General features: G+C 46.9%; 1 protein-coding gene across 1 annotated transcript in view; it reads left to right on the top strand.

Annotated features, from left to right (window-relative positions):
• Positions 1 to 13401, top strand: part of FAM171A1 (family with sequence similarity 171 member A1) — a 134018-nt gene extending 120617 nt beyond the window's left edge. The window contains 3 exon segments of the mRNA XM_030322201.1: positions 7346 to 7462; positions 10685 to 10799; positions 11422 to 13401. Coding sequence (XP_030178061.1) covers positions 7346 to 7462; positions 10685 to 10799; positions 11422 to 13123 — 1934 coding nt within the window. The 3' untranslated portion in view covers positions 13124 to 13401.
• The last annotated feature ends 13457 nt before the right edge of the window (positions 13402 to 26858 follow it).

Below are 26858 nucleotides of genomic sequence, written 5' to 3'. Positions count from 1 at the left end.
AGATTAGAATGACTTTTCGGGGCGCCTGGGTGGCGCAGTCGGTTAAGCGTCCGACTTCAGCCAGGTCACGATCTCGCGGTCCGTGAGTTCGAGCCCCGCGTCAGGCTCTGGGCTGATGGCTCGGAGCCTGGAGTCTGTTTCCGATTCTGTGTCTCCCTCTCTCTCTGCCCCTCCCCTGTTCATGCTCTGTCTCTCTCTGTCCCAAAAATAAATAAACGTTGGGGAAAAAAAAAAAAAGATTAGAATGACTTTTCAACAAAGTATTTATTCCTGAAAATATCTCTAAATCTTTTCTATTGTGCAAGGTTTAATTCTAGAAAATGATAATTCAGACAAAAACTGATCTGAGGGTGTAGTGTCGAAGGAAAGAAATACTGAACTTGGATTAGAACACCAATGTTGGATAATTGGTTCTGTTCCCCAGTCCCTCAAACTACCTGTGGACGTTACTCGGATACAATTTGACTAAGGTGGGTCGTGTAGTTCTGGATAGGAGACCGCCCCAGTATAGATGTTGGGGGTCTTGATGGTGAGGGAGAAGATCTGATAACAGAAACACTGATAGCATTTAGGAAGGGAGGGAAGAAGGAAAGGAAGGAGGAACCAGGAGGGAGGGAGAGACAACATGGGAGGGTGTATCTAACGTAGGAGCAAACAAGTACAGTCCTCAGCTGGGACCTAAGGGCATGATATATTTTTTTTAATGTAATGTTTATTTTTGAGAGAGAGAGACAGAGTGCAAGCAGGGGAGGGGCAGAGGGAGACACAGAATCTAAAGCAGGCTCCAGGCTCTGAGCTGTCAGCACAGTGTCCGACACGGGACTCGAACTCACAAACCATGAGATCATGACCTGAGCCAAATTCGGATGGGGCATCAATATTTGAGAAGCTAGCATTGTAGTTGATCGTGATCATGGCCCTGAGTTATTGTGAAAAATCAAAATTGTATTCAATTTTATTTTATTTTTTGAAATTGCCTATTGATTGATGTATTTAATGTTCAGCTACGAATACATATTATAGTATAAGCTGGCAATTAAAATGTATTTATTTATTTGGGGGGGAGGAGCAGAGAAAGGGGGAGACAGAGAATCCTAGGCAGGCTCCGCATTGTCAGCGAGAGCCCAATGCAGGGCTCGATCTCACAAACTGTGAGATCCCAACCTGAGCTGAAATTAAGGGTCGGACACTTAACCAACTGAGCCACCCACGTGCCCCTTATATTCAATTTTATAAGGCATGTAAATGGTACTTTTTTAGACTATTTGTAAAACTTCGATTTCAAATTTTGGGAAATGAAACCCAAGTTGTATAGAAGAAGAACTTCCAGGCCCTGTTCAGGAGATGTCCTGGGGTTGCCACGATGGGCAGTGTCCGGGCGGGGGGGGGGGGGGGGGGGGGGAAGGGGGAGAGGTGGTGTTCTCTTCATCTTCATGCAGAAAGCTTATCTTCTATCTTTTATATATAAATTTCTACATAAGATTTCATCAAAGGGAGAGAGTTCAAATACTTTAGAAAACTATTTGAAAACTACCGACCTAGAAGTTTCAGTAATGCAGAATTTCGTTCCTTGGTGATGCTAGAGGGGTTACTATATAAGTTTCACCCACAGAGTCCCCAGTGATCGACGTGCCACAGACCTCAGTCACAGCAGAGAGGCGCCCAGAGCCGCCAGCCTGCTCCCAACAGACCCACTTAACAGCTGGCCAGCTGCTCGGTGCATTAGCAGCTGTGCGTGGAGCAGGTGGCCGCCTGGCTGGGCCAGTGGGGTGGGACGGGAGAAATCCCAGGTGCCCGCCTGCACACCTTCACCAGGTGACCCGCCTTGACCCGGTGCATGTCCCAGCGGCTGCCTCGACTGCCCGCTTGTGAAGAGGACCCTGAGTCTAGCAAGGCCTGCACGGGAAGTGGCGGGAAGGGGCTGGAAGGAATAGGAGAAAGAGAAGCAGAGGCGTGAAGTGGGTCTAAGGAAGCAGCCGTGCTGGGCTGCTTTTGGGACATTAGAGGCTTCTCTGTGTCCGGACCACAGACGCTGCCCCATCCAGGAGGCAGGTGGGCAGGCTGGAGATCAGGCAGCTGGAGCTTTCCTCTGTCCACACCGCAGGAGCAACCCAGGCCCTCCCGGTTCTGTCTGAGCAGCGCCTGAGACCCCCCCGCCCAGACTGGCGGTATCCCCACCCTTGGCACCCTGGTCGCAGGTGCCGAGCTCCCGTGGCCTCATGGAACAGAAGAGACTTCACAGAGGTCTGTCTGCTCTGCCGTCCAGTATCCCCGGCTCCCGGCCGGCGAGCACAAGAATCTCTTCCCATGCGTGTTGGCTCCTCAGGTGGGGAGGTCGCCCTCATCCCGCAGCACCAGGATCTCACCCTAACGAGAAGCATATGCTCCAGTGCACAGCTCGGTAATTCTATTCCCCGCCGCTGACTTCCTCCCACCAAACACAGAAAGCTTGGAAATGGCTTTTGCCAATAACAGCATGATTGTTGAGTCCTGAGATAGTGTCACCCTTTAGTCGCTGAAGACATGTACGTTTTGCAGGCAACGTAGGCCAAAATAAATGCCTCTTTCCCCGCTGGCTTTGTTCCCTTACGTTTGAATTTCAGCACACTTCTGTAAGGATCCCTTTCCTGATGACCACACCCAGCTTTTCACAGAAGGTCACCCGACACGACTTTTTGGGTTGCCTGCTGGGCTTTTCACTCGTTCTCGAGTACTGTTCAGCTGGTACGCCAAGGAGATTTCTTGGTGCTGAGAAGACAAAAGGAATATAGGACCAGGCCCAAACTCACGGAGGCTACGGTCTGACAGAGGAGGCCAGACGTTGGCGACTGAGGCAACATGTGATTTGGAAAACAGATGCAGTGACACGTGTCCCAGGAGGACGAGGACAAGGAAGATCCTTGAGTTCCGGAAGGACTCGGGATAAGCACATGACATGACTTGAATCTTGAAAGATGGGTAGATTTCTGGAAGAGAGAAAAACCGTGTGAGGGGCGCCTGGGTGGCTCAGTCAGTTAAGCGTCCGACTCCTGATTTCGGCTCATGATCTCACGGTTCATGAGTTCGAGCCCCGCCTCGGGCTCCGTGCTTACAGGGAGGAGTCTGCTTGGATCCTCTGTCTTCCTCTCACCGCCCCTCCCCCTCCTCTCAAATATAAATAAGTGTTGAAAGAAAGAAAGACCTTGTGAGATCAGAGCCGCAGTTGCCAGCAAAGCCACGGACTTGGGTGAAGTGCACACTGCGTGCTGGTGTTTGAGGAGCTCAGGGGCTGTGGGGATGGGGGAGGGGCGGGTGGGGAGGAGAGTTCTGACCACACCGTGCCTCCATTTACAGGGCCCAGTGGCCTCCATTTCTTTCTTCTTCTTTATTAAGTTCTTTATGTTAATTCCAGTTAGTTAACACACAGTGTCACATTCGTTTCTGGTGTACAGTGTGGCGATTCAGCACTTCCATAGGTCACCCAGCACCCGTCATGACAAGTGCACTCCTTAATCCCCATTACCTATTTAACCCATCCCCCCACCCACCTCCCCTCTGGTAACCAGCAGTTTATTCTCTATGGAAGAGTCTGTTTCTTGGGGCGCCTGGGTGGCTCAGTCTGTTGAGCGTCTGATTCTTGATTTTGCTCAGGTCATGATCCCAGCGTCATGAGATTGAGCCTGCTGTCTGGCTCTGCGCTCCGTGTGGAGGCTCTTAAGAGTCTCTCTCTCTCTCCCCCTCTGCCCCTCTCCCCTGTTCATGTGCTCTCTCCCTCTCTCTCTCTCTAAAATAAAATGAGGAAGAAAAAGAGAATCTGTTTCGTGGTTTGTCTCTTCCTCTCTTTTTCCCTTTGTTCATTTGTTTTGGTTCTTCAATTCCACATGTGAGTGAAATCATATGATATTTGTCTTTTTCGGACTGCCTTATTTCACTTAGCATGATACTGTCTGGCTCCATCCACGTTGTTGCAAATGGCAAGATTTCAGTCTTTTTTATGGCTGAGTAATATTCCATTGTGTATATATCACTTCCTCTTTATCCATTCATCTGTTGATGGACAGTTGGGCTGCTTCCACATCTTGCCTGTTGTAAATAATGCTGCAATAAACAGGGGTGTGTGTATCATTTGAAATAATGTTTTTCTGTTTGGGGAGTAAATATCCCAGTCGTGCAATTACTGGATCTTAGAGTAGTTCTATTGTTAACTTTTTGAGAAACCTCCGTACCATTTTTAATGGCCCTAGAAGCCCTTCCCAGCCCTTCCCGGGCAGACAGCAAACTCCTTTCCAGCCCATCCCTTATGCCCCGCCAACCCGACCCCCACCTGCACCCCATCCAAAGCATCTTCCAAGCCCACTACCCTGTGTGCCTTCCTGCACACTGTTTCCTCCTCCTCCTCCTCCTCCTCCTCCTCCTCCTCCTCTTTCTCCTCCTCCTCCTCCCCTCCTCACCCCCACCCCCAGGTGCCAATTCTTCGAAACTTGACTCATCCGGAAGCCTTCTCTACCCTCCCTGTGCTCCCAAAGCATATTCTCCAGTCACCGGCCTTGCTGGCTGTGGCCATCGTCACCACCACCGCTGCCAGGCGGGGGCCGTCCGGGCTGGACCAGAGGTGGGGTATAGCTCGGAGGGATTTTAGAAGCGTTTCTGCAGTTGATGTGCTTGTGTCGGAGAAGGCAGAAGCAACTTCGCAGTCGAGTTAGGCGGTTTGAAGGAGCAGCAATCAGGACCCGTGAGCTTCAGGTCCTTCCACGTGGGTCCCCTTCAGCCTGACATGGTATCCACTCCATCTGAAGAGCAGCAGTGACTCAAGAACCCCACCTGGGGAAAACCGCAGACCAAAGAGTGCACGCCACCTCCTGGCTGAGGCGGAGATCCTGGCGGGGCCGTGTTGTGGGGACAGCCAGGGGAGTGGGGTGGGGTGTGGAAGTCAGGGCAGGGGCCCAGCAGCGTGGGATCCCCAAGCGGAAAACCGGAACCGGTCACCAACAGCCGGCTCTCTACCTTCAGAGAAGCTTTCTTACCAAATAGGGAAAGTCTTTAGCTGAATGTGTCAAATGTCCTATGTTTTCCACTTCCTCAGCAGCTCTTGTTAAAAAACAAAATTCAGCAGAGTAAATTTGAATACCTAATTGACTTTATTAAATGATTCATGAATCAGGCAGCATCCCATCTAGCAAGTAGAGGGGAGGTCTGCTGAGCTAAACAAGAGAAAGGTTTTTAAAAGCAGGGAGAGGGGCGGGGGCGCCTGGGCGGCTCAGTCGGTGAAGCCTCCGACTTCAGCTCAGGTCATGATCTCACAGTCTGTGGGTTCAAGCCCCGCGTCAGGCTCTGTGCTGACAGCTGAGCCTGCTTCTGTTTCTGTGTCTCCCTTTCTCTCTGCCCCTACCCCACTCATGCTCTGTCTCTCTCTCTCTAGCTCTCTCAAAAATAATAAACATTAAAAAAAAACTTTTTTAAAAGCAGGGAGAGGGGCATTAATAAAAGAAGAATGGATTTCATTAGCAAGGAATACATTGTTTGGGCAAGGTTGCCCTCTGAAGGGGAACAGAAGGGGTCAATTAGTAAATTCCCTGGTACTGACCAGGAAATTCATGTTGTCTGGTTAAAGGTTACGTGCCTGTGCAATTGAAACTGCAGTTAGTTTGGGTATCCAGTCTCGGTGTACCGACCGGGGGCCTTCCCCTAAGTGACACCATTTTGGGCCTTTGGTTCTGTTTGTAACGCTCTGTAGAACGGAGCGATGCTCTAAGTAACTAAATCATCTCTGGGCTGGGTGTTCTTCAGCAAATGAATCTGAACTGGGCATCCTTATCCTCACACTCACTTTAGAAACTTTCCCATTTGTATTCCTCTTGTCTAATGGGAATGGAAATCATCTCCAGCCGTGATGCAGCCTGTCGCTTGGGAAGGTCAGACAGTGCAAGGCGCCTCCTGACGCCTAGCCTCTCCCTTCTTCCTCCTTTGTTTGACGTCTGAGCAGTGGAGGAGGCGAGCAAGATTGGAGGCTTTGCCACCGGCTCCTTTCCACCCACTGCATTTCAGTGTTGCTATGGCAACTGGTAGGCTGTAGAAGCACCGCCAAATATTGTTTCCTTCTTCAACGGAGAACAATCCGCTGTTGCCACCTCAGTGACGTGTGTGCACGGGAAGGGCAAGGGTTTGGGAACCAGAGGGGAGAATGGTTGGTGCACGGTTGGTGCATTTAGGCCTCGAGTGGACACAGTTACACACAAGGCCATTTCAGGTAGTGGGGATTATGGGAGCAGGCCGAGCGGTGGAGCGCGTGGGCCTCGAGGCAGGAGGAGCCCTGCGAAGCAATTTGACTGAGGTGTCTACACTGGTGGGCTGGGCGGGTGCCTGTCCTGCTGGGGGGCCTGGCCAGCACTCTCCATTTGTCTTCTGCTGCCGGCCGCCATCACGGGCCTCAAAGCAAGGTGCTCGGCAGGTGGGCCAGGCAACAGGTCTGTGTCTGGAAAACTTAAAAAGTGAAAACGTCACGAACTGTTGGGACAGTTTATAGAAGAATGCAACAGGGTAGATCAGATCCTGCCCTGAGGACAGAGAGACAGGCATAGGTCTGCTCCTGCTCTGCTCGCTACCCCTGAGGGCCCTTAGAAGAGTTCCATACCTCCCCAGTCTCCCCAGTCCTTGTCCAAAAAGAAAACGAGTCCTACTCTGTGGCGGTGCTGTGAGAATTATAATGTGTATAAGACGCATCTGCTGTGACCAGCCTGTACGTAAGAGGTGCTCATTAACGTTAACTACCAATTAATAACTGAAAGAAAGTTCAGACCTGGACATATCTGGTGTTTCCCAGCATCAGAAGCAACTGGAAACTTTTTAAAATACTCTCCTAAGCCAGGTTTACTAGGCTAGAATTTGCAAAAATAAGACCAAGAAGTCTATATATTTTTTTTAAACTTTCCTAAGTAATTCTGATGTAACCGAGTGTATAATCTGGGATAGGAAATTTGCTTATTGGCTTGAGAAAGAAGAGTAGAAACGGTTCTGGATTTCTCCCCACCGCCTTCTTTCTACTCCCCCCAACGCTTACCTTGCTACCTTTCTTCTACTTCTAAACTCCAAAGCTTTTGGGTAGAATTATCTGAGCTTGGAAGCAGGGATGTTTGAGAAAGTTGTTGAAAATAAATTAATCAGAAAAGCAAGAAAAAAATCAAACTTTCCCTCACCCCTGAAAGAAGTTGAAAAGAATCTATGGAAAGGTGTATGCAGTCCTTAGATGACATCTGGACTGTCTTGGCTACCTACTGTGTTACAAAGATGACATTTACGGTACAATATGTGTAAGCCCTAAATAGGGGTGTAGTGTGTGTCCAGCTCAAGTTTTTTCTGCACCCCACAGGAACGTGGCTGAAGAGTGGTCTGGGCCTCGTGCACCAGGAAGGTAGCCAGCGGACGTGGACGTACATTGCCCCTCAGCTGGGGTACTGGGTGGCAGCCATGTCTCCTCCCAACCCAGGTAACACGAAGCCAGCACCTGCGATGATGGGCGTTGAGTTCTTTGAGGGTTCAGGCTAAGTATGCTTTGGAAAATTACTTCAGCAGCGAGACCTCATCTTACTCAAAAATGGTAGAAAGGGGCGCCTGGCCAGCTCAATGGGTAGAGCATGTGACTCTTGATCTGAGGGCCATGAGTTCGAGCCCCACGTTGGGTGTAGAGATTACTTAAAAAAAAAAAAATGGTTAAAAGTCCAAATGATGAAACTAAGGTATTTTGTGGGGGTGGGGGAGTTCTGGTTGCGACTCTCCCGTCTAGGATAACAGTAATGCACAGAACATACTCCTGTCTTGTATCTGTTTTGTTCAGACAGCTGCCATAGGGAATTCCTAATCTAAAGCCCATGGGGGCGGTTTAGACCTCCTCCCTAATTCCTGAAACAGCTGTGGGCTGTTGTAAGAGAACATGTGGGGAAGGGCACTCCTTAGACAGGCTAACACAGTCACCACTGGAGCTTTCTTGGGGCAAAAAGCTTGTTTTGGCCTTTCCTGAAGGTTCAGAAACAAACCAGTTTGCTTTGTGTCTAAAACAATAATCATCTCTACTTAGGATACGTGAATTAACTCATACTTTTTAAAGCATGACTTAAAAAAAAGTTTTAACCTATATGCCCTAATTTATCCCAAGGAACATTCTAGAATTGTTTCTTAAAATAGTCATCTTCAGAGAATTCTTTCCAGTCATGGCTTCTGTCACTCAAAATGCCTTTAGAATCTGTATCACTGGGACTGCCTTCATTAGTGAAACGTTTTCATTGCTGGCAAATCTTTATGCTCCGAGGGTCCCTTTGATTCTTGTTAGACGCTTCTAAAAGTCATGCACATCCTGGTCTGGTGAGTAAAGTAGGTAATTGAGCCAGGTCAGAAATATGCTATGATTAAAAGCTGTCTCTCATCATGAAGGCAGTTCCAAAATGGGAGTCCAAGATATTTTAGCAGTGGAATTGTCACTGGAATGACACTCACATTCCCATAGTAGCGGATTTGATGGAGGTGCTGAGAAATTGGCCCCAGACTGAGAAAATGTTGATTTCCCATTTCACAAAGGGAATTCTGTGTTTCCCTTTGTGATAGCGTTCTTGTAGCAATATAGGCACGAACCAGGTACAAAAATGCCCCAGGCTCCAAATCACAAATATCTAGACTATGAGTAAGAGTAAAGAAGGAAAGAAAAGAAATTCCTCAAGTACCCAAGTAGAGGCCATAAAGCCCATGCATTACAGTTAACTCTCATTTTAGATATATTTTGGGGGCACATGGGTGGCTCAGTCGGTTGAGCACCGACTTGGCTCAGGTCATGATCTCACGGTTCGTGGGCTCAAGCCCCATGTCAGGTTCTGTGCTGACAGCTCAGAGCCTGGAGCCTGCTTCGGATTCTGTGTCTCCCTCTCTCTCTGCCCCTCCCCCTCTCGCATTCTGTCTCTGTCAAAAATTAATAAACATTACAAAAAATTTAGATATCTTTCAGACAACTGTGATTCTCAGTTTGCCCATCATGCCACAGATTAATAGATGCTTTGTAAAGAGGGGAGAAAGAACGGCTTGGTATAGGTCTGCCAACCCTTCCGAGCAGTGAAGGAAGAGACAAAAATCTATAAAGAGCGTATATGACAGAGCCCTGATGGCATTTAATGTACAGACACATATATTAGTAACCTCACAGCCATCCCCTTTATTAAAACAAATTACAAAGATGCTGTGCCTTCATGAGCCCAAAACCAACAAGAAAATAGTTAGGGTTTTTTCTTTCATTCTCCAGTTAAGAAGGAAATTGAGTACAGCTGTAAATTTTATAGAGTGTTCCATTGGCAGAAGTTGAGATAATAACATTTTAAGTACTTAAAGGACAGAACTTGAATTATTTGGAAATGATTTTTATGTGTACCCTGGATTTTTGGTGATTCCTGCCAAGGCATTGCCTAGGTCCATGGGGGTTGTCTCTGGGTAAAAAAAAAAAAAAAAAAAAAAAAAAAAAAAAAAAGGTTTCTCTGAATGATGAATGGAGTATACAGTTGTCAATTGTTTTTCCAACTTTGGGGCATATTAACTCCACACTCCCCCACTGAAGTGAATTATGTTTGGCAGAGAATGGTGTTAGCTTTTTCAGCTTAAGTCATGTCACAATTTTCAAAAATTAGTAAACCTCTTTGGGTTTATCTAGCTCTTAAGTGGTCTGCTTCCAAAGATTTTTGAAGAAATCTGTCCCTTAAGATATCGAGAATCAGTAAGTAAATGGGTACCTGTGGTATGTAGTAATTATAACCATGCTAATCTGACATAACATAAAACCACACCCCTTCCTTCGATGCTTGGACACCAGTATGTCCCCAAATGTTATAAATAGGGGAGATTTTTGTTGTTGCTGTCGATCTGTTGTCAGTGCATTAAGATAGATTCTTATTAGTATTGAACATAAACTTTGCCTTGGGATTCTTAACATTGAAATATTAAAGAAATTATATTAATTTCTTTAAATTAAAAAGAAAATATATTTATCTCTGATACTTTGTAAATTCTGAAGGAGGTCTGTGGCCACATACGGTTAGCAATTTTGAAGAGGCATTGTAGAGGAAGACTTTATTTTTACAAATGGAAGGCGTTTTAGAAACACTTGAAAGACCATAATAAGCTGTGGACTTTTTTTTTTTTGTAAGTCCTAGCCGATTTTATATCATACATTTTAACTGTTCATTTAAGCAAAGGGCTCTCCACATAGTAATAATTATCCAGGGAAAGTGAGAATAAAATCTTGTGGGTTTTTTTTTTTTCTCCTGCAGTATAAAATCCCCAGATATTCAAGCCATCTCTCGTCTAAGAGTCTCTCTCATTATGTTATCATGCATCCATTTTCTTGTATTAAAAGATCATGTATTTAGAATGCTGAACCTGCTGCAAGTGCAGCTCTCTTCTGGGCTAAGGAGGGACCCTTAGCACCACATGGAGTGTTTGGGTGTTCATGCTGCTCCCGGCCACAGCTGTTCCGGTGACGGTGACGGTCGTGGTAATCCCTTGTCATTGAGAGAAATTACAGTGATCTGTAAGCACATCATCCAAAGGGTGTTTGCCTCTGGCCCCTGCTCCGCACCCCAGCCAGGAAGAGGAAGAACATACGCTCTCAGCTAATTATCCCTCTTATCCCTTCAAGGTTTTCTGCAATCTAAAATGCCCTTTTCTGACCTTCTAGGTCCCGTTGCCACACAGGACATTACCACGTATCACACGGTGTTTCTTTTGGCCATTTTAGGAGGGATGGCTTTCATACTTTTGGTTCTGCTGTGTCTCCTTTTATATTATTGCAGGTAAAGTTTTACCTTTTTGGCAATATCTTTTTTAATTTGGAATTTCTTGCGCAGGCATTGATATTGAGGTCTTTTTTTTTTTTCTTTTTCTGAATCAAGGTCCTTTTTTTCTCATGAAAAAAATCTCTAAGAACTAAAACATTTGTCCTTAAAGTTGCAAACAAATGAACAGGATGTGGGGGGCATGCTGTTTATGAGGTTGCTCACAAGGGGAGTTCTTATTTCTTCCTTTTTTTTAAGTTTGACGGTTGTCATGATTCGTTCAGAATATTCCTAAACACTGATTAAGAGACGATATTCTCAAGGACAAAGCAGAACTAAAATTCTTTATTTTGATGCCTCGTCTTTTCGGTTTGTGAGAATGTTTGCTGTCGACTCTTGGGTAACCGCTTTTGAACGAATAACTCGGCTGTACGTCTAAAACCCTGAAGGTGAAATCTGCAGATTGCGCTGCTCTGAATCAAAATAAGGCTGCGGGTGTGGGGTGAGAAGGCTTCTGGCTGCTGAGTAGTTGTTGTTTTGTTTCTTCCTGTGGAAATTGAGAATTAGGATCTTGCTTGGAACCTTCTACCACTATGAGAATCTTTAACCGTTGGGTTTGGATTTTTATCTTTGATCGCAGGCGGAAATGCTTGAAACCTCGTCAGCACCACAGAAAACTCCAACTTCCGACGGCCCTCGAGAGCTCCAAAAGAGATCAGTCAACTTCCATGTCTCACATCAACTTGCTGTTTTCACGTCGGGAGTCAGAATTCCCCGGCCCGCTCTCTGTCACCGGCCACGGCCGCCCGGACGCCCCTGGGCCAAAGGAGCTGATGAGCGGGGTCCATTTAGAAATGATGTCTTCCAACGGAGAAGCAGACATGCACACCCCCATGCTAAAGCTTTCCTACAGCACCTCGCAAGAGTTCAGCTCGCGGGAGGAACTTCTCTCCCACAAGGAAGAGGACAAAAGCCAAATCTCCTTCGATAACCTGACACCAAGTGGGACGTTGGGAAAAGAGTATCGTAAGTCCGTGGAGATTTTCCCCTTAAAGTCCAGGAAATCTGTGGAAAGAGAAGGCCGTGAGTCCCCTGGCAACAGCGAGTACAGGAGGAGCTACAATGCCATGCTCTCGCAGCCCCTGTTTGAAAAGCAAGACAGAGACGGCCAGGCCTCCGCTAACCATATTTCCACGGGAAGCAAACTCACCATTCAGGAACACATGTACCCCACGCCTTCATCTCCCGAAAAGGAACAGCTGCTGGACCGCAGGCCTACTGAGTGTATGATGTCCCGGTCAGTGGACCACCTGGAGAGACCCACGTCCTTTCCGCGGCCCGGCCAGTTGATCTGCTGTAGTTCCGTTGACCAGGTCAACGACAGCGTTTACAGAAAGGTATTACCTGCCTTGGTCATCCCCGCGCACTATATGAAACTCCCCGGGGACCACTCCTATGTGGGCCAGCCCCTGGTCGTTCCAGCCGACCAGCAGCTGGAGATCGAAAGACTGCAGGCTGAGCTCTCCAGCCCTCACGCGGGGATCTTCCCGCACCCCTCCTCCCAGATCCAAGCGCAGCCCCTGTCCTGCCAGGCCATCTCCCAGCAGCACTTGCAGGATGCAGGCGCCCGGGAGTGGACCCCGCAAGGCGCGTCCATGTCAGAGTCCCTCTCCATCCCGGCCTCCCTGAACGATGCGGCCTTGGCTCAGATGAACAGCGAGGTCCAGCTCCTGACCGAGAAGGCTCTGATGGAACTTGGGGGTGGGAAGCCGCTCCCACACCCCCGGGCGTGGTTCGTCTCCCTGGACGGCAGGTCCAATGCGCACGTTAGACATTCCTACATTGATCTCCAAAGAGCCGGAAGGAACGGAAGCAATGATGCCAGTTTGGATTCTGGCGTGGATATGAATGAACCAAAATCTGCCCGGAAGGGAAGAGGAGACCCCTTGTCCCTCGCACAGAACCACCCGGCCGTCCAGGAGCATCCGCAGAAAGAGCCGCGGGCCGCAGACAGCACCTCCTACACGCAGCTCGTGTACCTGGACGACATGGACCAAAGCGGCAGCGAGTGCGGCACCACCGTCTGTACCCCCGAGGACAGTGCCCTGCGCTGCTTGTTGGATGGCTCCGGCCGGAGAAGCGGCGGCCAGCTGCCCAGCCTGCAGGAGGAGACGACAAAACGAACTTCGGACGTCCCCCCGGAGCCGCTAGCCAGCCCGGAGCAGAGGAGATCGGCCCAGGAGGACGACGAAGAGGAAGACGAGGAGGACCAAGGAGAGGACAAGAAGAGCCCCTGGCAGAAGCGGGAAGAGAGACCCCTGATGGCGTTTAACATGAAGTGAGCTGTCACAGCGCCACCCGTCGGCGGAACATAATAAGAATTGCCAAAAATTCTTTCCTTAGGGAAGCGTTTACTCGTTCGTGGAGGAGGTAGAGCAGCGGCAGCCGTGGAAGCGGACTTAAGCTGCATCACGCTTCACTGTGTACATGTTAGAACGGAATTAAAGTTACCGGATGATGTTCGTGGACGCCTCACCGCCAGGGAGATGGCTGAACAGGAGTGTCTGAATGTGGCTCCTGCGTCTGGGACGCGCCTCCCCCCCGCCCCACCCCCACCCCCACCCCCATCCCAGGACACTGAGAAACCACGAGTGATGTCGCTCAGCTCTGCTGATAACCTCAGTTCTCCCTCAGATTCTAGGAACAGATGAGACTCTTTTCACATTGCTTGAATCCATTTTATCACGATAATGCTCCTGTGACGTTATCATTGGGAAATTAGCGTAGCACTTAGTGTCTCGAGGTATGCGTTATCTCAAAGGAAAGCTATGCACCGCTGCTTCGTGCTCTTGGTTTGCTTAGGTGTTTTTGCTTTGGTTAGCTTTCGTTTCGGGTTTGCTTTAGGAAACACACACACACACACACACACACACACACACACACACAACTTGGTTGTGAAAGATTTTATTTGTTGGTTTTCATCTGTTCTGCTTCTCGACGGTTTATTTCGGTGTCTCTTTTCGTGAACTCCTGAGTGTCATCTCTTAAACAAGCCTTTTAATGAAATCGTACTGAAGTTTTTTATCAGCTGAGAGCCCTTCAATTCTGGTCCCATTAACTCCAAGTGCCTTTTTTACAGTGACAACAGCAGTCCCCTCACCTTTTCTTCTTGTTGTTGTTGTTTTGTTTTTTTCCTTAACTCCTTTCATTGAACTGCCTGGATTTTATAAAGTTATTAAATGATACCCCTTTTCTTTAAGCTGCATGCTGCCAAATGCCCGTTTCTGCTCCGAATTCTCATTTCAACGCAGTGTTCTCTCTAGTGCCCATGTGTGACGTGAATTCTGTTGAGCTAAGGTAGACTAGAGGACACTTTAGAGATCCCCTGCCCTCCTCCGTCCCTTTGGCCACTAGCCACCATTATGGTTTCATTGGCTGTTTGTATATACGGTTATGTATTAACTCGGGAATCCTATGGGCTGACCTTGCTCACCAGACACAGAGTATGGACTGAGCAAGTGAATGTGACTATTACAGAAATCGTATGTACTATCCAAAAGTGCCAGAATGACTCTTCTGTGCATTCTCCTTAAAGAGCTGCTTGGTTATCCAAAAATGAAAATTCAAAATAAATGCTGAAGAAAAAAAAAACAAACTATCTTGTGGTCCTTTTCATTCACTCTGAGCCACTATTTGTTTCGGAGTCGCTATTACGTATTTGCTCTTTGTTCCTCGGCAGTCTGGTATGCTGGTTGTTGGACTTCTGTTCAAAGACTCCGGAGTAGACACCTAGGAATTTACACCGAGGTTAAATCCCACCTTGTGTTTATTAGTTTATTCAAGAACACAAGGTGACATTTTGTTGTGTTTCAGATAGGGAGAAATGTCTGCACATTACAAAAAACTCGTGTGTTCTTTGATGCTCAGCATTGATCCACTTGGAATCGCTACAAAAAGTTTCATTAAAATGACTAGAACCTGGGTGGCGCAGTCGGTTAAGCGTCCGACTTCAGCCAGGTCACGATCTCGCGGTCCGTGAGTTCGAGCCCCGCGTCAGGCTCTGGGCTGGTGGCTCAGAGCCTGGAGCCTGTTTCCGATTCTGTGTCTCCCTCTCTCTCTGCCCCTCCCCCGTTCATGCTCTGTCTCTCTCTGTCCCAAAATAAATAAACGTTGAAAAAAAATTTTTTTTTAAATAATAAAATGACTAGAACCATCCCAGCTGTGTGAAACTATTAGTCACAATCAGTATTGGAGACATCAGAGCAGAGCAGAGAACACAGTAAGCTAGCTATGTATTCAGTAACAGCTTCATTACAAAATCTTATTTGTGAATTCCATGTGGACAGAGAACCAATCAAGTTGATTTTTATCACTTTAATTCTCAAATGCTGATACATTTTGCTTTTCAAGGGGAAAAAAAAGTTGAAATTCCCTGAAGCGTTGGGGCATTTAAATGGATGGGAGTCTGGGGCACCTAGGTGGCTCAGTTGGTTAAGCGCCAGACTGTCGATTTCGGCTCAGGTCCTGATCTCCGGATTTGTGAGATCACACCGCACATCGGGCTCTGGGCTGATAGCGCGGTGCCTGCTTGAGATTCTCTCTCCACCCCTCTGCCTCTTAAATAGATAAACTTAAGTAATAATAAAATAATAATAAATACATAAAAGGGAGTCTGTGGTTTCACAATGAGGGACTGTTACGTTGACGGTAAACATTCTCACCAGTAGGTGGCAGGTGAGCCCATGCAGACTTCACTAATAAAGGCCAGTTGTCAATTGCCTCCCAAAGGAAAAGTAAGTGGCTCTCCAAGAAATACCCCAGGGCAGACATAGATGACTGGGAGACTCTCGGCCCTCTCCAGCCCTGCCGAAGGTTGCTGCCAATGCAATCATCTTTTTGAAGCATCAGTTTCCAGAAAAGCCTCATTTACCATGCGTATTACCTGTGAAAAGTAGGTAACACGTTTGGAGGGAGAGGGGCTTTTCTGCCGCTTTATTAGGCAGGGTATCCCTGGGTTGGCCCTGGTTGTGGAAAGTGTGCAGCGGCCAGCAGTGGTCACATTATGTGCCTGGGAGGACAAGGCAGTGGGTGGGTTTGCCAGAAGAAAACTGGTTCTGCCGGAGGTGACTCTTAACTCGTTTTACCCTTGTCTGAAAAGAGGCTCAGAGGATAATGTTTTTTGCTCAGGGCACCCGTACTGATTACCAGACTGGAAGTGTCTAGACAGAGCACAGTGACTATGGATTTAAACATTTCATTTATGTTCTTTCTAGCCTGGTAAGAGTAATAAAACACATCTCATTATTAGGAACCAATTGTATTGTCTGAAGAAGTAAAGCCATCAAAGGCACCTTGCTTATGCCACCTAGTGGTGAGCTTTCATCTGCCTGTTGAGGAGACAAGACAGACCGCTGTCCAGGGCCAGCTCTGGGAACGTGGCGTCGGTGTGTGTCCACAGGAATGGTTCGGACACTGGTTCTGCCCTCCAGACAAGGTGAGGAGATGGGGACGGACGTTTGTTGAGTCTCTATGCTAGAAACCATATCAGAAACAATCGTGCATTCAGTTCTCAAAATCTTGGGAGGAAGTGATGTTCCTTCTTTGTTTTACCTCTAAATAAATTGAGGCTTGGGGGTTAAGTAAGTGAGGCCACTCAGCTAGAATCAGTGGGATGCTGCTTAAACAACCAGCCCTCTGGAAATGAATGCATTTAAAGTCATAAGTGTTTCTGATAAAGGATGTATGGGACACAACTCGCACATCGTAATAAAATACGTAATTGTAAATTCTGTTTGACACTTGATAGCCACAGAACGCTTTTGTTGATTTTTGTCATAGCCAGCCTGTTGCAGTTGACAAAAGGGTATAGTTCTGACGTGAACATCTGTTGATTTTTTTTTTTTTACATTAATGATTAACATGAAACAAAGGAGGAAGACACATGTCAGACACATGTCAGGACTTCACTCGATCACTTCATCGATCACCGAGTGACTTCTTGGCTGAAGCACATAATAGTGTTTGACTACCGGGAAGGTATTCCCTCAATTTTCTGTGCTATTCTCAATGTAATGGTTCCAGACATGGTACCTTTTTAAGTTTAATCTGCATTATTAACACCTCCCCATGTCTTTCTTTAAATCTAGACAGTCAGCAAGTCAACCCTCTCTTGGGAACATTTGCCAGTTCCCATGGTGTAAATGCTCCCATGTGGCCAATTTCAAACAATAGAGTGACATCACCACTCTCAGGACTTGGGAAGGGGTACACAGTAGCAGAGTTATATTTCCACCAAAAAGGTACAATACAGGGAAATGACCCTAAGAGCATCGTCACATATACAGTTGATCCTCATCATTTGGGGATTCCATATTTGCAAATCTGCCCACTTGCTAAAACTTATTTGTAACCCTGAAATCAATCCTCATATGCTCTTGTGGTCATTCACAGACACGCAGAGCAATGAGAAGCATGAGAATACATATATCAGATAAGCGTTGTTCAGGCATTAGTCAGAGGGCTGTTGGCTGGGAGTTCAATGTTAATGTGTCAACAACATGTATTAAAGAAGATGTCTTTGACCGGAAGCACCCATGAAGGTGATGTTTTGATCGGCTGATGAAAACGTGACCAGACGCTTTCAGGAACGTAACCCTGTATTTCCCCTGATTACAGTGGTTCTGACACAGGACACTGGACTCACAAAATCTGAGTTCAAGGCAACTTTACAGAACATGACTACCACCGATAACAGGAATGGACTGCAGTAAATAATCAGGACACGATGCACTTTAAGTAATTAGTACCTTTTTCTTTAAGTTATTTTTAATTAAATTATGTACATATTTTATTTTTTTAATTAAATTATTTGTAAACTTGAATATGCTTTTTAAGAACGGCTCTAACAACTGACTCGCAAAACTCCTGACATTTCGAGGCACCTCTCAAAGGTCTGCCTGATGCCATCACCTGGTCCCTAGCTTTTTGAAGTTCATCTGGAAACCTCTACTTAGGACAAAAGAAAATCTAGGTGCAATTGCTTTCCAGGCTCTGGTCTAACTTAGTGCAACGTGGGTAGTGTTTGCTGGAAAAAGGACCACGTTCCTTCTGGGGCGGGTCTGGCTGCAGAACTTGGGAGGAATTTATGAAAGAGCATGCCCTACCCCATGCAAGGGAATACGCAACACCACGTAAGTAACAGACCCTGTGCCTCAGAACTTTATTTCGTGTCAGCTAGCACAGATAAATGCTAGAACAGTGAGGCAGAACACCCAGAAAATAGACCAGAGTCAAAAAGGAAATAGACCATAAAACCTAAAAGTAACCAGCCGAACAAGTGTGATAAACTGTATAAGATTTCTTGCGGTTAGCCTCTTTTGCTTTTATTTTTTTATTTTTTATTATTATTATTTTTTAAATGTTTATTTGTTTTTGAGAGAAAGAAAGAGAGCACAAGCAGGGGAGGGGCAGAGAGAGAGGGAGAGTGAAGAGCCTGACACGGGGCTTAATCTCATGACCAGAGATAGTGACCTGAGCTGAAATCAAGAGTCACACTTGACCCACTGAGCCAACCAGGCACCCGGGATTAGTGGAGTTTATTTTATTAAAAAGTTTTTTTAACCTTTATTTATTTTGAGAGAGAGCACGCACAAGTGGGGGAGGAGGAGAGAGAGAGAGAGAGAGGGAGACATAGAGTCTGAAGCAGGCTCCAGGCTCCGAGCTGTCAGCACAGAGCCCGACGTGGGGCTTGAACCCACAAACTGTGAGATCGTGACCTGAGCTGAAGTCGGGTACTTAACCGACTGAGCCACCCAGGCACCTGTTTATCCTTTTATAAATTTTGTTCTTGCTGACCTCTGTATTGGGGGGACATGGGGATTAAAAATGAGTATAGCTATAGATAGGACTTGTGATTGAGTTTTCAACTATTTTGAAATTGCATTTTTTTGTTTTAGTTTTTTTTTTGAGGTATAACTGACATAGAACATTATACCCGTTGCACAGCATGATTCAATATCTGTATATATTGTGAAATGATCACAACATTAATCGAGTTCACATCCATCACCACACACAGTTACAGGATACTTTTTCTTGTGATGAGAAGTTTTAGAATCTACTCTCTCGGCAACTTTCAGATATGCTATACCGTATTAACTGTGGTCACCATGCTGGTAGTACATCCCCAGGACTTAATTTTCAACTGGACGTTTGTGCATCTTCCATGATTTCTTGTTGGCTATTTTGACACTATAATTAAAGCAAGTCGCAGTGATGTTTTGGGACTTTTATGACAACACTTGACATCCTGGAAGACCCGTCCAAGGGAACTTGATGGTTTTCAGCATCCATGGAAAAGGAGAAGGAACGGTTGACGTAGCAGATGTGGGAGAGATTCAGCAGAGCTCTTTAGGTAAAGTAATCGCAGCCTCTTCTTTTCCCCCCTGAAAACCGTATTTTCAAAGCTGTGGATATAAACACTAAAACCCCTGGTAGATGTTTTTGTCATTCTTAACAGAGATTGCGACCCCGTTGGTGCTGGTGTTCTGGAACCTGAGAACTGGCTAATAATTCCTGTAAGACCTTTTACCCTCCTGCAGGATGAACGGGAAGGAGCACACGGGAGGACGTGGAACATGAGAGAGCCTTGATGACCTCGCGTGGGAGGAAATGGGAGCCAACCGTGATGAGATGACCACTCCACACCGTGAGTGACCACATGGGGCGTCTTAGTTGCTGTGACAAAAACACATAGGTTGGTAACCGGAAGTCTGAGATCAGGGCCCCAACACGGTCACGTGAGGGCCCTTTGAGGGAGCTCTGTGAGGTCTGTTATAAGGGCACCAATCCCATTCGGGAGGGCTGTCCTCTCATGACCCAGCCACCTCCCAAGGCTCTACCTCCTGGTGCCATTACCTTGGGCGTTAGGATTCCAACACGTGAATTTGGGGGAGGACACAAACATTCAGGCCAGAGCATGGGACAGGGTGCCATCTCCTGACTCCTGGTCCCTGTGTGCACCCCCCTCATCAGGCCCCCTCTCGATCCCCTGCTCTTTCTGGCCAGCTCTTCTGCACTCTGCCATCTGTTCACCTTCTGTGTATGATGAATATTTAATCATCAGAGTAGAAGGCATTGTCAGCCATGCTAATCATTAAAACTTTAGGGCTGGGGGCACTTGGGTGGCTCAGTTGTTTGAGCATCCGACTTCGGCTCGGGTCATGGTCTCGCGGTCCGTGAGTTTGAGCCCCGTGCCGGGCTCTGTGCTGACAGCTCAGAGCCTGGAGCCTGCTTCAGGTCTGTCTCCCTTTCTCTCTGCTCCTCCCCACTTGCGCTCTGTCTCTCTCTCTGTCTCTCTCAAAAATGAATAAATTTTTTTTAATTATTATTATTATCAAAAAGAAAAAAAACTTTAAGGCTGTGGGAAGAATCCTGACTTGGACTCAGAGCACCTGGGGGTCAGACCCGGCCCTGGGATCAGACAGGCGACTGACTTCTACAGCTGTAGAAGGGGGACAGTGTTATCTGCCCTGCTTACCTCTCTGGGTTGCATTGAAATGAGCCAACAAATATTAAAGTTCCTTATAAACTGTAAATTGCAGTAAAATAATTATTCTGGGAGTCTTATAGTCCCCTAATCCAGTGGCTACGTGGAACAATGATCATTTTTTTAATTATATCAGCTGCTTCTCAGCCTCTTTTTAGGACAGTGGTAGACAAAACAGCCCGATCTCTTCTTTGCCATGCTTTCCACTTTCCGAAAGTTTCAGCTGGGTGATCTCTCCCTTTTGTGCGAGGAGGATGGTTTTCCAGGTGTCTGACATTACCCAGGGGGCTCAGTGAAGATACCACCTCCTTACCTACTGGTCTAGAAATACGTATGAGCACACTGCTTACAAGGCAATAAGGTTGGGACAGGTGCCCCGTAACCATAGTTTATTCGCTACTGGCCACAAAGATGAACTCCATTGTGATGCATGTCAGCAGCCTCTCCATTCCTTCATTAAGTTGCTCTTGTAGGAAGATCGTGTGCTTGGAACTTCCGAACAGTGGAAATCCAATTCAGATGCACATTGGGATCAGCTGAGAGCAGAAAAAAGTACTGACATATTCAGGCCCCACTGCAGCCGAATGGGACTAGAATCTCTGCAGGTAACACCTGGCGCTGGTGTTTCTTTGAAAACGCTTCCCCCGGCTGACGCTGATAACATAGGCTTACCAACCACTGCTTTAGAAATTCTGAAGATACTTCACAGTGTGAGAGCAGCTCCTGTTCTGTACTTCAGGGAATGACGGGTCTCCCCTTCATTTCTAGGGTAGGTCAGCCGCTCTGCCCTAGATTCGCGGTGGGGGAGGGCAGACATGTTCAATAACAGTCCCCACGCTGAGCGGCATGTGCCCCATACATGGCGACCAGGGCCCTGCTCTGCATTCTTCACACCGTTTGTTGACAATCCAGATGCTGGGGCGCCCGGGGGGCTCAGTCTGTTAAGCGTCCGACCTTGGTTCAGGTCATGATCTTACAGTTCGTAGGTTTGAGCCCTGCGTCGGGCTCTGTGCTGACAATGCAGAGCCTGGGGTCTGCTTCCTCTCTCTCTGTCTCTCTCTCTCTCTCTCTCTGTCTCTCTCTCTCTCTCTCAGAAATAAACATTAAAGAAACCCCAGATGTCGACCAACCCTGGGTTCTGTCCTCTGTCCTGCTCACACACTACACATTCCCCTTGTTACCACACCCAAGGACTCCCATCACTGGACCACCACTGTGTCTGCAGCCCAAACCTGCTGTTGATCAGCCCGGCTGCTGACGGGGCATCTCCATCCAGATGACCCTCAAGCATCTCCGACTCAACTTGTCCCAAGATGGAGTCACCATGCATCACCCCGTGAGCCTCTCTGCCTACCCCCCTCAAAACAGCCCAGTTTTCCCAGTTTCCTCCAAATCTGCTACCCCACTGTCATGGTTTTACCGTACAGTTTCCCCAGCCAGAAACCTCAGGGTCAACCTCACCACCCAAATTCAGGCACCAAGTCCTATCAATTCCACCTGCTATCAGAAAACAATGAATATTTCACGTGTCCAGCTGGCCAGGGCTTTCCGAGTAAAATTTACCGGTGTCCTAGGTTTAAGGATGAGTGTAACCATTCCTTGGAAGACAGAGATAGTGAATTACTTCAGAGAGATTTACGGGTGTATCTCCCCTCGAGCCACTTCTTTGCCATTCATTTATGTTCATTTACCTGTGTTGTAACACATAGGGACCTTCTTCCCCTTCTGTCCCAAGATTTGTTTCCATTAAGAAGTTAAGGTTTCTGGGGCGCCTGGGTGGCTCAGTCGGTTAAGCGTCGGGTCATTATCTTACGGTTTGTGAGTCTGAGCCCCACGTTGCGTTCTGTGCTGACAGTGTGGAGCCTGGAGCCTGCTTCAGATTCTGTGTCTTCCTCTCTCTCTCTGCCCTACCCTGCTTGCTCACATGCACATGCTCTCTCTCAAAAATAAATATTAAAAAAAATATTTTTAATAAAAAAAAAAGTTAAGGTTTCTCTTCACTGAAAGGGAGGAGGCAGCTATGCAGTAGATCCTATGAAGCACCAAAATTTATAATTTGGGGGTCCTCTTCTATAGCATGGATCCCCTGTATATGTGCAATCTGACACTTGCCCTCTGCATTGCCCCAAGGGGTGAGATAGGGCAGCGTGTAAAGATATTTTTAAAAGTAAATAGCCTGCCTCTGATCCAGAAACCTTGTTTTTGCTATCAGGATAAAATAACTACGGGTATAAAGACTTCTCAGATGCCAAGTGTGTCCCAGACCTGTTCTTGGGGTTGCAAATGACAGAAACCGAACTCAAACTAGCACAAATAAGGGACTTCATCACTAAGGGAGATTTGCCAGCCAGATGACAAGGTGTGATATTGTCATTTAAAGTAAGAAATATATACGTGGACTTTGTCCTTCCTGGCAGAGCTCCTAAAACCCCTGTTATTTCTTAAGTGGTAAGAGCGATTAAGGTATCTTGGTATTCATAACAAATCCTTTCAGCCTGAGTTTGTTCAGGAAGTGACTCTTGGACTGCTCCTAAGGATGGGTGCTAATTGCACGGAGACCCAACCATGTGACTAGAAAGTAGGAGCTTCAATCTCCCCCCCAACCCCCCTCCCGCCTCAGAGGACGAGGGAGGGGCTGGAGGTTGAATTGATTGCCAGCAGTCAGTGATTTAATCAACTGTATCTATGTCAGGAAGCCTCCATAAAAACCCAAAAGGATGGGATTCGGAGAGTGTCTGGGTTGGTAAACCCGTGGAGATTGGGGGAGAGCAGTCCGCTCAGAGAGCATAGAAGCTCCACCGCCTTCCCTGCCCCCATACCTTGTCCTACACATCTGGTTCTTCCTGAGTTACATCCTTTTATACTAAACTAGTAAGCAAAATGTTTCTCCAAGGTCTCTGAACCTCTCTGGCAAATTAATGGCATGTGAGGTTGGGGTCATGGAAACCTCTGATCTATAGCCAGTGGGTCAGAAGCACAGGGGACAATTTGGGACTTGTGATTGGCAATCTGAAGTGGGGGGGGGGGGGATGGGTAGGGTGACAGTCACATGGGACTGAGCCCTGAACCTGTAGAACCTGATGCCGTCTCCAGGTAGATAGTGTCAGAACTGAGTCAAATTGTAGGACACCCAGCTGGTGGTGGAGAATTTCTTTGTGGTACTGGAAACCCAAACACACTAGAATTGGGGTCAGAATTGTACAAGGGTTGGGGCGCCCGGGGGGCTCAGTCGGCCGGGCATCCGACTTCGGCTCAGGCCATGATCTCACGGCTCCTGAGTTCGAGCCCCGCGTCGGGCTCTGCACTGACAGCTTGGAGCCTGGAGCCTGCTTCGGGTTCTGTCTCTCCCTCTTTCTCTCTGCCCCTCCCCCGCTCACACGCTGTTTCTCTCTCTCTCAAAAATAAACATTAAGAAAACATAATACTAATTTTAGAATTGTACGAGGGAACCGAACCACAGAACACAGGGTGTAAAAACAAGGGTTTCGTGTTTATAGATGACGTCCCTAATGCATTCTCTTTTGATTCTCACAACTCCCCTGTCATGACAAAAGCAGGTGATATTAACCCACTTTGATATCCAAAGATACCGAAATTGAGTGGGTTGCCCAAACGGTGGTAAAGACCCAGGATTTGAACGGACACCCAGATGCTTTACTCAGAAGTGCGGTATTCCCCCCATGACATGCAGCTGCCTCACAGAGCTTAATTCCAGGGATAAACAGCGGTGACACTTAGTACTTCCTCTGCTTAGAAGCAGGTTCCAAGCACTTACCGTGGATCATCTCATGTAACCATTCTGCAGTGCTTATGGAAAAGTGTTACTTTCTTTAAAAAAATTTTTTTTAATGTTTATTTATTTTTGAGAGAGATAGAGTGTGAGCAGTGAGGGGCAGAGGGAGGGAGACACAGAATCTAAAGCAGGCTCCAGGCTCTGAGCTGTCAGCACAGAACCTGACGTGGGGCTCGAACCCACAACTGAGAGGTCATGACCTGGGCCGAAGTTAGATGCTTAACTGACTGAGCCACCCAGGTGCCCCCAAAGTGTTACTTTCTTAGGAAAGCAAAACACTATGTCTCCCAGCATGCTAGCAATTTGATAAAGAGTTAAAACAACTATATACATCCTTTTAAGAAGCGTGGGGGTGGTTACTGAGGTCTTCAATGATCCTGTGTGCACCTTAGAAAGAAAACGCAATCCTTCCTCCCGAAGGTGGGAAATTTTGGAGTCCTGTGGTGTTAGTCGCTCCTTAAAGGCCAGGCAAGGAAGGAAATTTGGTTAAGAGAGATCAACTACCCAGTGGTAGAAATTTTCATGTTTTTTAAATTTATTTTTTAAGTTTTTTTTTTTTTTTTTTTTTTAGAGAAGGCACAAGTGAGCAAGAGGCAGAGAGAGAGAGAGAGAGAGAGAATCCCACAAGGGGCAGAGAGAGAGACAGAGACAGAGAGAGAGAAAGGGAGAGAGAGAGAGAAATGGGTCTCACCCGAAGCGGGCCTCAAACTCACAAACCATGAAATCATGACCTGAGCCAAAGTCGGACACTTAACCACTGAGCCACCCAGGTGCCCCGAAAATTTCATGTTTGTTATCAGGAGACACACAAAAGGGGCAAAAGGATGACAAATATAATACAACCACTTGGAATTAGAGAATAGCTCAAATTGCCCTGAAGATCAGTTACATTTTTCCTTTTTAAACAAGGCCGGAAAGACAGATTTTCCTTTTCTTGAGTGAGAGCGGAGGATTGTAGAGGAAGTTTGCCTTTTGTCCAGGTTGGAGGGTGAAAGAAAAGCTCGAGAGGGACATCTTCAGAGGAGTGCCACAGAGCGGAGAGGATTCTTGGCCAGAGACACTTACAGAGGTTGTTTTTGAAAAAGGTTGCTGTTCTCTAATAACTGATGCTAGCTCCTTTCCAGTCAGCATGGGAATGAGACAGTATCGACAAATGAACAGCCGAGAGTGTCTCCATGAACGGCAGTGAAACGTTTTGTGCGAGCCTCTGCGGTCCTTTAATGTACAGAGAGCTGTCCTCACTCCTTGTTCTGTGTTAACAATACAGCGCGCTGTCTGAACTTCACTTTTTCACAGGGCCAACAGAATAACGCTTGGACCTTCAGGAAAATCTTATGGTTAGAAAAAGCAAGTATACTTACAGAGACGTGCATGATGCATCAATAATATGGGCTATTCAAGTAGAATTTTAGCTCACTGAAGTAGAACGTCAGGGCGCAAAGAGGAAACGTCATTGCTTCTAGAAACAGAAACGTCATCTTTCAATTATTTTGTAGGCAGAGACTTGCACAATGGTGTGTGTGCGTGTGTGTGTGTAAAGGAGAAGAGAGGCAGTGCATATAAGAGCTGATAAGAAACACTAGCCACCAGATGAATTTATTTTAAAATTATGAAAACAATGTTACTGAACCATGTAGTGACTTTCGGTGTTTCCTCTCTTTATAAAACAAATTATTTGGCAGATGAAAAGCTGTTTGCTAAGTTCTCTCGATATCCTTTTTTCTTTACATTCTTAGACGTAGTACCAAAATGACATCTCTTGTGTGTTTAGAGGTATTTTCTCTGCCTCTTTCTGGTTAATAATCCCTTTCTTCTTTGCAAATGATGCCCAGTATACAGGGTGGAACCCAACGCCCTGTGTCTACTAGGGAAGTATAGTGATTGGTCCACATTCACAGTGATTGATCAACGTAGCAGCCAATCAGAATCCTCCTCTGCCTTTTTTTTTTTTTTCACTAGGGCTAGAAAAGGTAAGGCCAGTGGTAGAACAACATATATGAACCGCTGAAGCTGTTAATAGTCACATTCCTTTAACTGCTTGAGCCCCCCACTAACTTTCCAGTGACATCCCCACTTTGCCAAAGGTAGCCAGGCCACAATAAGATCACGTGAACTTGACACGCAGAGAGAAGGGCTGAGAGAAGAGCTCTGCTACCTTCAGGACTGCGGTTCCAGTTGCTTCCAAGGCTCAACTGGAATCACTTTCATTCCTTTCACTTTATTATTCACCCCTTCCCTCCATTATTTAAAATATTCCAGGGGCACCTGAGTGGCTCTGTTACGGAACTAGGCTGGAGCGCCGGCGGAAAAACCAAGCGGCACTCGGAGATCTTGGTGGATCTCCGGCGGGCTCAGAGGAGACCCTTTCTCCAAAGATCTGAGCCCTGAATGCAAGTGGGGAGGCTAACTTATAGTCGTCAGCTTCCATATCTGTGGGGGTTTTCGCATGCCCAGCAAACAAAGGAAGAAGAACCCGGAGAAGGGGTCTCCAAGCTAGAGACCAGAGCATGTTTTAGTCCCATCGGCCATCTTTGGCCTACTTTATTCACTTCTCCAACAATCCTACCCAATTATTACACTCATAAGTCACCACGATAGCAATCATGAGGCACCATGACAAGACAAATTCTCATTCTGCTGCATTTTAATGTTTATTTATTTTTGAGAGAGGAAGACAGAGCATGAGCGGAGCAGGGACAGAGAGAGGGAGATGCAGAATCCGAAGCAGGCTCCAGGC

Source organism: Lynx canadensis, chromosome B4 (genome assembly GCF_007474595.2).
Source record: "Lynx canadensis isolate LIC74 chromosome B4, mLynCan4.pri.v2, whole genome shotgun sequence".
In the NCBI taxonomy this organism is placed as follows: domain Eukaryota; kingdom Metazoa; phylum Chordata; class Mammalia; order Carnivora; family Felidae; genus Lynx; species Lynx canadensis.
Note: the sequence above shows the minus strand (reverse complement) of the source record. Positions and strands in the feature narration are given on the sequence as shown.